We start from the raw sequence: 10,902 nt of genomic DNA, 5'->3' as shown, positions 1-10,902 counted from the left end.
ATTAAACTAAAGAATAGAGATTGAATTCCTCTGAAAATCAACAAATATGGAAGCCATTCTTCATACTGATACTGTCTGTAGTTGAAGTGATTTTTAATGAAGTACTTTTTTTTTCTTGTTAATGAGAACTTTTTTTTCTGACTGCGACTCCTAATATCACATTTTCAGATGAGCTGAATTATTCTTCCAACATTGAATAAATGAATAGAAAAACACTAGTGCAAGGAGTTTCCTTTGTCCTTTCTCTGAACATAAATGCATCTCAAACACGTTCACTTAAAGCTTTAGAAAACTAATGTCCTTTCCTGTGTTTCTTTTTAAGATAAAGCGCCCCCCCCACCCCCACCCCCACACACACACACACCTCCCGTGTGCTTTTACGCTTTTGATCCCCGAGGGACCTCGCGTTTTACATTCCTGGCATTCCGACCTCAGTCCCTCCTCGGTTACTTATTATCGCCGCCTGCTCTCTCCACAATCATTTCACAGTAAGAGAGGACCGAGGCAGCCCGACCGGGGGAGGAAACAGAGACACGTTTGACTTTAAAACAAAACTCATGGAAACAGTGGATTAACTTTGAACTAAATACATCGAGATCGACGACAACAGTTTTTGTTACGATGAGAGCGTGAGTTGGTAAGAGGAGCGTGTTTTTCCTCCTTTAAAAATAAACGAACATAAAACGCGAATAACGTAGCCCCAGCATAAGTCCTGGTTTAAACTTTTGAGACGGCAGTGTGCTGTGAAGGGATTAAAACGTACTAACAGCGACAGATGTGTTGGAAGTGGGAAAAATCAAGTTTTACGACGCGGTTTTATGCGCTTTTGTTTGCGCCGTGTGATTGGAATTTTTTTTGGCGCATGCATTTTCTCCCTGCTGCGTAAAATGTCTCCACATCCCTGTGTTGTCGCTGTTGTTGAAGTAAACTCAGCGTGTTAGTGTGTTCAGAAAATACTCAACATAACATTGGTGAAGTATGATGAATTATGCAAAAAGAAATGCGTTTAAATGAGGCTGATTGTAGTTTATTCTCATCCTGTTTTATTTTAGGTTCACGGCTGATTTAGAACATTTTCAAAAATAATAAAGAGCTCATCTGGTCTTAAGAGAGAATTACATCCTACACGAAGAAGTATGTCGACCAATGAAGAGCCGTCTGGCACGGTCCTGCACCGACTCATCCAGGAGCAGCTGCGTTATGGAAACCCCACAGACACCCGCACCTTATTAGCCATCCAGCAGCAGGCCCTGCGCGGAGGCAGCGGAAGCAACAGTGGACCCAGCCCACGATCCTCTTTGGAGAGTCTCACCCAGGAGGACCCTCCATTCCCTCAGCTCTCTGCTAGGCAGGAGCCTCAGGGCCAGGAGCACCAGGGTGACTACCACCACTCAGAAAGTGGCCACCAGCTCTACCAGCTGTATGAGGAGGAGCTGCCAACCTATGAGCAGGCCAAGGCGCACTCTCAGTATCTAGCCTCGCAATGGGGCCCCGCAGGTCCAATCAGGCAGTTCCATGAGGGGAAGCTCCTGCACGAGGGGGCCTTCCACGAAGAGGCAAATGTGATGGAGCTCAAGTGCAGCCATGTGCGGTCACTCAGTGAGCATCGCATGCAGATATCTCTGGAGAGGAATAACAATAACGCAGCTGCTAAAGCGGAGGCCATCAAGAACACTTCCCACAGCTACCCAGAGCTGCCTTACTACCCCCCACAAGCCCTGCAGAACACACGGCCGGGCCTGGACAAGCGCCCACCACCAGAGTACTCGGCCCCCATTCAGGGCCAAGGATTTATCCCTCACCATGTCCAGGAACCAGTGCAGGCACAGCAACACAGGTACCTGGACAAGTTTGGTAAACATGACAAAACGTATCAGTGATTGTGCGTGCATGTTTTTAAAACAATTTTTGCATTACATCATAGTCTGTGGTTAAGCTTGTGTATGAGAGGCCGCCTTATAATCATCTTCTGCAACTCGTCATTGTGTTTTCACAGGTGTAAACACATTCTTGTCAATGTGAGTCACATTGTAGCCTGCATACCGATTCACATTTCCTTTTTGAAATACTTCGAGGAGTACAAGTCCAGCCCTGTACATGTTTGGCATGTTGCAACAGAATAGTTTCACACGCTTGACTTTCCTTGTTTTTACTAAATATGTGGGTCATTTGGGCCTTTGCATTCTTTGACTCCAGGTGAGTCAACGTGAATATTTGGTTACTGAGTGATATTTCAGATAAAAGGAAGTTCACAGCTAGTAAGGCATCAAATTTACTGACACAATCCAAATATGTATTGGTTTTAAATGAATGACGACTCTCTCATAGGTATGTTCAGTCTGGTCAGCCAGCTGAAGTCCCCTGCTACAACACATTCGCCAGCCTGCCACCTGCTGGGTTAGAGGAACCAAACCAGGTGGAACTACTGCTGATGGAGAATGAGAGACTAAGGCAAGAGCTGGAGGCACACAGGGAGAAGACTTGCCGTATTCAGAAGGTAAGTGGAGGAAATCAGTGTGAGAGAGTCTCATTTTAATGCAGCTGACACCTCTATAAAAAAAAAAAAACGTAACCTTCTGTCAAATAATATAAGACTAATCTGGGAATAAATGTTACTGCTGGCAAATTAAAATGGCACAAATTTACTGAATAGCCAGATATCATCCTGGCCACCTGTCCATGAAACACCACTCTAGTCGACAGTTGTCTCCCCGACATCCAACTCCAAGCACACTCCCTCATCTGGGCTGGACAGATGAGATCAGCAGCTGCTACCTTCATACCACAGACACATAAACAGAGTTCACAGCCTGCTACTGTGTTTACACACTCCTTTCATTGTGTAGCTGACCCAGTGTCGTGTGTGTGTATGTGCTTTAGTTCCAGAGAGGCCATAGATTTTCAGCATAACCAAGGGCTTGTCATACAGCAGTCGATTGGGTTGTGACCCGCACACAGCTGATGGGGGTGGGGTGGGGGTCTATGGCAGCTGTGTAAAAAGTGAAAGGTTGCTTTTTTTCCAACCATCAGCACTTTTTCCATAGTTTTGAATTTAGCCCTAATTCTTTTTTTACCCTTCATAATTGGCTCCCAAACCAAACAGGTACTAAAAAAGATATTTTCTTTTACAACATGTTGAAAACAGAGACATTTGACACTGTAGCCCATCTTTGTAAAATTTAGTCCACTCTCTGTTGGAGTTATGTCACATGGCCCTTGCCTTGTCTCAGGCTTGAAGAATGATAATTGCTGGGGTTGGAAAGTTTTCTCCGTCAGGCCGCAGCCCTGAGTAAACATGCCTGTGTGACTGCTGTAATGGTGGGTGTCTCTTTGCCGTTTCCACAACCCAAGCACAGGCATGCACACCTTCCCTCAGCTGGCAGCCTTCCCAGACCTGTGTGTGTGTGTGTGTGTGTGTCTTTGTGTGCATTTTAACCTTGCGGTGTTGTTGTGTATGTGCACTAAACACACCTGGAGCTATAACTATCAGCCCTCTGGAATGTTGATATAAATCAGTCTCACAGGGAGTGGTGTGGGCTTGAATTCCTTCTCAAAAGTACCACACACACACTGAGTATACTGTATACACACAATCACATATGTACCCATATGTATGTCTGTAATATAACAACATGAATCGACATTCCAGCTCCTCCCTTGCACATGCTGTAGGTTAACCAAAAATATTCTCTACTTTCTCTGCTTCTGGACTTCTTTCTTCCTCTCCTCCATTCCTCCCTCATCTCTTCTTCTCTCCCTTTCTGCCTTTTCCTCTCTTTTCAGTTGGAGCAGGAGATCCAGCGGATTTCAGAGGCCTATGAGACGCTGATGCAGGGCAGCAGTAAGAGAGAAAACCTGGAGCAAACACTGAGAAGGAGGCTGGTGGCTGAAATCAGGAGACTGCAGGATTTCAACAGAGACCTTCGAGGTACGGACCACAAGACACTTAAAATACTACATGGTGTAGAATTTGTCTAGCTCCGACATGTGCTCCAGTACTTGCTCATATGGTTCACAAATTGGTCTAATTTTTACACTGTGCTGGATTACAGAAAACTTGGAAAATGCCAGAACACACGTTGCAAAAGAAGTAGAAGCAGCGGATCATAACCAGCACCTCATGGCAAAGCTCCTTGAACAAAGTAAGTTTGTCATTTTGTTTGACTAGATTCCTCTCCCAAGCTCTGGCTTACATCTTCTTTTGTAATCAACAACATTCTTGATTGGACTTGATTGTAGCATAGTAAGAGGCCCTTTTTGTAGCTAAGGAAATCCTGTGTGTATGAATTTCTCTTGCATAACCTCTGCTCATTTGGTAAGAAGGTTTAATAATAGGGAATTCAATCTGTGCACCCTTCACAAGTGGAAAGAACTGGAGCTAAATCACAGAGCAGCAGTGGAAGTGGTAGAATTGAGCTTCCCCCCCACCTGTTGTTAGTGTGATTTATGTTGTCTGTTTAGGGACTCAGGCAGAGTGGTGGTGTTTGTATGGCCTTGATGAGGAATGCTCTGTGCTATGTGGGTCAAAGGGATAGGGCGGCTTTCTTCCCCTTCCTCCTCTCAGCATTCCATGAGTGCTTTGCTAAATGAAGAATACTGGCCACTGCGTAACAACTCTGCTAGTTATTACTGGGGTAGCTCTCAAGGGGGAGAAATTGTGGATGGATGCTGATAGCTGATGTGTGTTTTTTGGGGGAAGGACTTCAGTGCAGATTTGGAATCATTTCATCTCAAAGCACCTGTGGATTCTTTTGTGACAACCCACGTTTTTAAGATCATGTCCACATGCCTCCAGCATTCACTTAAACTGGCCTTTATATTTTACCTCAGATGAGGAGCAGAACTTTGAGCGGGAACGTGTAGAACGGGAAGTGCAGCGGTTGCGAGCCACAGTAGAGGAGCAGAGCCTCAGGGCGAAACAACTCGAGGAGGCCCTGGAGGCTGCTCGGGGACGTGGCCGCCAGCTCGAGGAGGAGCTGAGGAGGAAGAGAGCTTACATGGAGAAGGTGGAGAGACTTCAGAGTGCGCTGGCTCAGTTACAGTCCACCTGTGAGAAGAGGGAGAGCCTGGAGATGAAACTTAGGACACGACTAGAGCAGGAACTGAGGAGTCTGAGGGCACAACAGGTACTTTTTCAAAAAGATATGACATGAACTGCAGTATACTTTATTTTATGGTGTTTCTTACCAACAAAACTGTGTTGATTTCACCTTCAATTGCCCACCTCAGAGGCAATCCCAACCACCTGGTGTGACCATGAGTTCCCTCCAAGAGCGTCTGCGAGAGCGAGAGGAGCGAATTCTGGCCCTGGAGGCTGACATGGTGCGCTGGGAGCAGAAGTACCTAGAGGAGAGCACCATGAGGCAGTTTGCCATGGAGGTGGCTGCTACTGCTGCTGCTCAGAGGTGAGGCACTTGCTTGACATTTGCTGTCCGCATATTTTTTTTTTAGCTTTTTTAGCATCGTAATTTAAGCTAAACTTCAAATTCTAACCTTTGCAGAGACACCACCATCATTAACCACTCACCCTGCCACTCTTCTAACAACAGTTTCAACGAGGACCTGCCAGTTGCTGACTACAGGAATCAAGAGATGGAGAACAGGTGCATACCTATGATTACATTTGTTTAATACCTTTACAAATCTTGATAGAATTAGAGTTTTGACACCCTTAGGTTATCTGCTGTCTGACTTGTTTTTTTCATGTTTCTGTGGTTTTTTTTGTTTGTTAGGATCCGTGCTCTTTATGCTCAGATCTTGGAAAAGGATGCCGTGATCAAGATCCTCAACCAGCGACTGCACCAAGACCAAGGGCGGAAGGATGAGCAAAGCCCCCGTACAAACCTCCTAAATACAGCAGGGGCACCTCTCCGACCCGCCACCTCCACTCCCTCCATCAGCACCATCAAGAGCACCACAAAGAGTAGAGGTGAGGAGAATAATGCTGCTTTTTGTTTATTTTATTATGTAGCAGCACACCTTATGTCTCAAACATACATCTGCTTCCTCTTCATAATAAAAAAATAAGACGGGGAGTAATAAGAGTTAAAAGCACTGTTGGCAATAACTGACATTTTCTCTGATGTTGTTTTTATAGGCAAGAGTCTTTCAGATGATCAGACTTTGCCAAACCATCAGTTCTCTGCTCAGGCTGAACCTGGAACACTAGAGCGGCAGGTGGAGGGAACCAAAGCTAAAGAGGCTGCCAGTACAACTAAGCTCAACAGTGGTGAGTGATCTGTCAGAAACGCCTGAGTGTGTTTATGAGGAGCATTAACCCAGTAATGCTCTATAACACATAATAATGATAATGATAATCAAACAGTTCATGGATAAACAAGCCTGCACAAACTCCACAACCCAAAACACACACAGAGTAGATACACTTCACTGTCTCTCTTCATGGATGTTCACACTGTTTAACCATGCTACCACTTACCCAGCCAATCAGATACCATCTGTCCAGGTCATGGTTCATAATGTGGGCCCCTGGAATGTGCATGGTTACGAAAATAATGTGAATCTGTTGACTGAGCACATTTACCACAGGGGTCTGTTTGACTGTGGAAAATCTCTGTTGACCTTTGCTCGATGACAGCTGAGCTGTATCTGGGACATTTTCCACTGTTTTAGCCCTAAAACGTGTATGTAATTATTGAATATCTCTTTTTCTTCTTTCTTTTCAGACAAGCCAGCACCTAGGAAGTTGCTATTAAATCCCTTTAAGGGCCTGGATGAGTTGGATTCAGAAGCAGTGGAAATCTTTATTTAAAGAACTGAGAGGTGACTTTTATGTGAGAAAAAAAGCAATTCATAGAATCTGTGAAGAGTGCAAGTCAAGTATTTGACTAGAGAATGGAAGATAATACTAGATGCAAGAATGTTGTAGAAAGAGGCCAACACGTGAAAAAGGGACTATTTTTATAATTTAGAGACAGAGCTGTGCTGTGACTCACTCTAGCCTGGCTGGACAGCTGCAGGCAGTCTGTCCAGCCAGGTGAGAAAAGATTAATCTCCTGAGGTACTTGGACAGTATTGTGGATTGTAATAAGGCAACATATTATAAGAGAATGTATGCTGAAATATTTATGAGTATATATATATATATATATTAAATTGCTGCTTTTCCCCCCATTTATCCTCATTTCCCGATGAAGTGATTTAAGAAGCTACATATTTAAATCATTTGGTTTCCACATTCCCAAAATATGAACTTAACTCGTGCTCTTCTAGAGAGATATTTAACAAAATGTTATCTATGTGGCCTGCACCCCCCCCCTTCCACAAAATGTTAGCAACCTCATTCCCATCAGATGTTATCTATTTGGAAGACTTCCCTTTGCTAAATAATTTAAGCAGATAATAAATGAAACACTGCTGATTTAAATGTTCCTGCTGTCCATACACATTAAGCTTATGTAGCTGGAACTGCAAAGACTTAGAAGTATGTGAACAGTAAGATGCGTAATATATATAGGACATTTTCATTTGGCAAACTGACACAGACCTAGTGCTGTTTGTAATTTTGGGATGGTGTTGCATCATGGTGTTGATTTCATCATCAGTTTTTGATATTATTATTATTATTATTAATATTTTTCTTTCTGTCTGAGTATGTTTGTATGTGAGTGTGTACCCTGATGTGGTGATTCTGCTGGTTGGGTCACCATTGGGATAAAAGTTGACTACACGGCGTTGGTGTTTTGTTTACTGTGAGCTATGAACTAACAAACAGGTTGTTATTATTATTGTTGTTATTGTTATTACATATTTTATACAGATGTTGATATTGTTATTTTAGATATAATAGCGCTTTGAGCAAGATGCCAAAGAGTTTGTTTGTATGTTATAAGTTATGTGCCGACAATCACGGTCATGTCAAGCTGTACACAACCAACCAAGTGTTGACTTCAGACATTTCTGTGAACTTCATACAGTATGAAGGTTTTTACAGTTGAAACAAGCAACATTTCATAAAGCAATAAAATATTCTAATAAACAGCACATGGCTCCCTGACTGAACTGTTTAATGTACATTTTACATTAAACAATATTGGGCTAGATATCTCTCGCTCTCTCTCTCTCTCTCTCTCTCTCTCTCTATATATATATATATATATATATATATATATATATTTTTTTTTTTTGCAATTATAAAAAACGCTCGTTAGTGTTACATTACTGTCCTCTCATTCCACCACAGAGAAGAGTGCATTTCATCAATGGGCACTAGAGCTGCATTCTTGTGGGTTCAACTTTCTCGGGTGGCCTGCTCTCTTGTTCTCCTCTTGCCATGAGGAGCATGCTTGGCATAGATCACATTATCACAGGGACACGTAACCCTATAAGTGACAAAGACAGGTTTCTCTCAGATTAGCCACTAATGCTATTTGAAATTCTTACTGCACCATTGCTAGTATGTGCTGCATTCCTCAGTGCTTTTTTTACATCTGATTTCACTCACACCCAGGGATGTTTATGAGCTAATTCAGGACATGCCACAGGTTGTGAAGGTGAGAGAGTGGAGAGCTCAGTATCTGTTTCAGGGTAGTTCTCACTGTCTTGCACACACGCGTGCATGAACGCGCACATAACCACAGATACTGACTTGCACTGGTTCATAGTGGGTGAGCAGCACAGACAATTACACCTCACAATGCAGTGGGACAAGGACAAAGAATGTGATGGTGACATCAATGCCACTCACGTTTCATCCTGCTGCCTATAATGTGGCAAACTGTTTTAAAATATTAGACACAGTGGAGCTGAGTTGAGTTGGAAATTTGATTTGTTGAAATTAAAACACACCATACATAACTAGTGTCAACATACTGTGTGTATATATATATATATATATGTAGTGGTCAACTAATTTTTCCACTTCGAGTTTAGTTTGCTTGCCAAGTGCACTTCTTGTCAAGTATGTAGTATGTCTTCTGTTACACTGAAATGTTTTTTTCTAGTGTGAAAAACCATAATGATGTCATCTCAGCTGGAAATGTATGATCCAGCATTTTATGTATTTTGCAAGACCATGATGACCATGAATTGTACTTAGTTATTAGTTGTACTTTATTATAAAGTATTAGCTTGCAGACTTTTCTTGAAGTGAATATATAGTGAGTGACCAACTTGTGTCTTCTGATCCTAACCACGTTTCAATAAGACTGTATAAAAAAAATGTTCAGGATCACTGGTTTAATGTGATTGCCAATGTAGGACCAAAATTCGATCTTTTAAAGGTACCTCTTAATCTATACCCTACACAAACTATAAATAAACAGTGGTCTGTTCAAGTTTCTCCTATACAACTGAGCATGTAAAGTCACAATGTGGTTTCATACTTGGCAGGGAATATATTAAAACACTGAAGCATGTCTGGACTTGGACAGAGAGGATATGAGCTGGCGAGATAGTACGGATGCTTCTCCAGGAGAAGCTTGTATGGGAAAACAGAGAGCAGGAACTGATGGTATGCGATGCCATCAATCTTATTTATGAACTGAGAGCTCTTATCTGGCGAACTGACTGACAACATTGTGAAGCCCCGCCAACATTCCTTCTGTGAATGTGAAAGGCAGCTGACATGTTTCGACTGCGGCTGTCTCTTTCCCAGAATTGATATGATAAAGGAGGAATGAACGTAAACAGGGGTCAAATTCCTTTCTGTTCAAACTTCCAAGAAAATTTGATTTTCTAGACGTTTTGTAACAGTTTTCCCTCTTTTCTCTAGCTTGGTCACATGAGAACTTCAGATAGAACCATGAGCAGAAGTTTGTTTGTGTGTGCCCGGTGAAAACCAGCTTCTCATACTGGGCCCTGTCCTGATGTTTACAGTTTTACGCCACATTTCTATTTGAGCCAGCAAAATTGAAACACATTCAGTACAGTACATTCAGTGATGGGTAGTGATGATACATGAGGAAGAGACTAATGATGAGGTTTTTGGAATGCTGCAAGGACACTAACGGATGCTGAGGCAGTGTGTGATGATATTATTTGAATGGCCTCATCATTACAGATCAATACAATGCAGCACCGATCAGACACTTTTACGGAACAACTGATATATATATATATATATATATATATATATTTATGTAGCAAGCAGAAATCATCAAAACACCCAGTGGAAAAGTAAATCCACAAAGCCCTTTCATTTACTTCCTCTTGTCATAAAACAATAGGGTGTTTTTGGACACTGATTATTTATGTGTCTGGCACAGAAGGACACAGTATTGTAACTTGTTATCACCTGCGTTAACAAAGGCTGCACTTGTGAATGTCATTCCTGTTTTTTGAGGATCCATTTAGCCAATTATTTAAACCCTAAAACCATATTGTAGCACACATCCGTGCTGCAGACATCCGCAAAAAAAAAAAAAAAAAACGAAGAAATACAATGATATCTAATTATTTTGAAATCATGAAGGAATCCAGAAAAAAAAAAGAAAAATCTGTGCCTTTTTAGTGCTTTGGATATAGAGCACTATCATGTTGGGTACTTATTTTTACTTAGAAATGTTCTTATGTGTGTGTCCTTTGACATGGGAACCTATGTAGGGCTATAAATTGTTAGAGTATCATTAACTGCTAACAGTCAATAAATGGCCATATTTTATTGCAGACAAATAGGACTATGGGTATTTAATAGTTAACGGACAGAGTTCAGTGACACGAGGTTTATTTACATTCACACATCCCCTGAGATTTAAAACATGAGACTTGTACTGCTGTACAGTATGTTCTCCACCTCCTGCAAAACATGTGTTCTTCTTGTTAACTGCTTTCATTACCAAGGTACATGCACACCGAGCTGAGAGGAGCCACATGGTGTCGTCACTGGCCTCTGCTGTACACCTAACAAGTCTTTTGGGGATGATGGGGGAACCAACCATCCTC

General features: G+C 42.2%; 1 protein-coding gene across 2 annotated transcripts; it reads left to right on the top strand.

Moving 5' to 3' along the window:
• The first annotated feature begins 469 nt into the window (after positions 1–469).
• Positions 470–8,004, top strand: LOC113134805 (angiomotin-like 2a). Of its 2 annotated transcripts, none has more exons than XM_026314327.1 (11): positions 470–637; positions 1,053–1,837; positions 2,329–2,497; positions 3,784–3,928; positions 4,053–4,142; positions 4,831–5,126; positions 5,230–5,405; positions 5,550–5,603; positions 5,733–5,929; positions 6,098–6,229; positions 6,687–8,004. In XM_026314327.1, exons 2-11 carry the CDS (start codon positions 1,137–1,139, stop codon positions 6,770–6,772), a joined length of 2,046 nt encoding a protein of 681 aa, XP_026170112.1. In that variant the 5' UTR covers positions 470–637; positions 1,053–1,136; the 3' UTR covers positions 6,773–8,004. The 2 variants fall into 2 exon arrangements, with proteins under 2 accessions (XP_026170112.1, XP_026170111.1); XM_026314326.1 differs by having other exon boundaries at positions 5,502–5,603.
• The last annotated feature ends 2,898 nt before the right edge of the window (positions 8,005–10,902 follow it).

Source organism: Mastacembelus armatus, chromosome 17 (genome assembly GCF_900324485.2).
Source record: "Mastacembelus armatus chromosome 17, fMasArm1.2, whole genome shotgun sequence".
Lineage (NCBI taxonomy): Eukaryota > Metazoa > Chordata > Actinopteri > Synbranchiformes > Mastacembelidae > Mastacembelus > Mastacembelus armatus.
The sequence above is the reverse complement of the archived record's forward strand: the minus strand, read 5'-3'. Positions and strand labels throughout refer to the sequence as shown.

Coding starts and splice junctions, on each gene's coding strand:
- LOC113134805 (XM_026314326.1), top strand. CDS start 1,137: ATGTCGACCAATGAAGAGCCGTCTGGCACGGTCCTGCACCGACTCATC. Junction 3,929..4,052: donor TTTCAACAGAGACCTTCGAG/GTACGGACCACA, acceptor GCTGGATTACAG/AAAACTTGGAAAATGCCAGA. Junction 6,230..6,686: donor TACAACTAAGCTCAACAGTG/GTGAGTGATCTG, acceptor CTTTCTTTTCAG/ACAAGCCAGCACCTAGGAAG.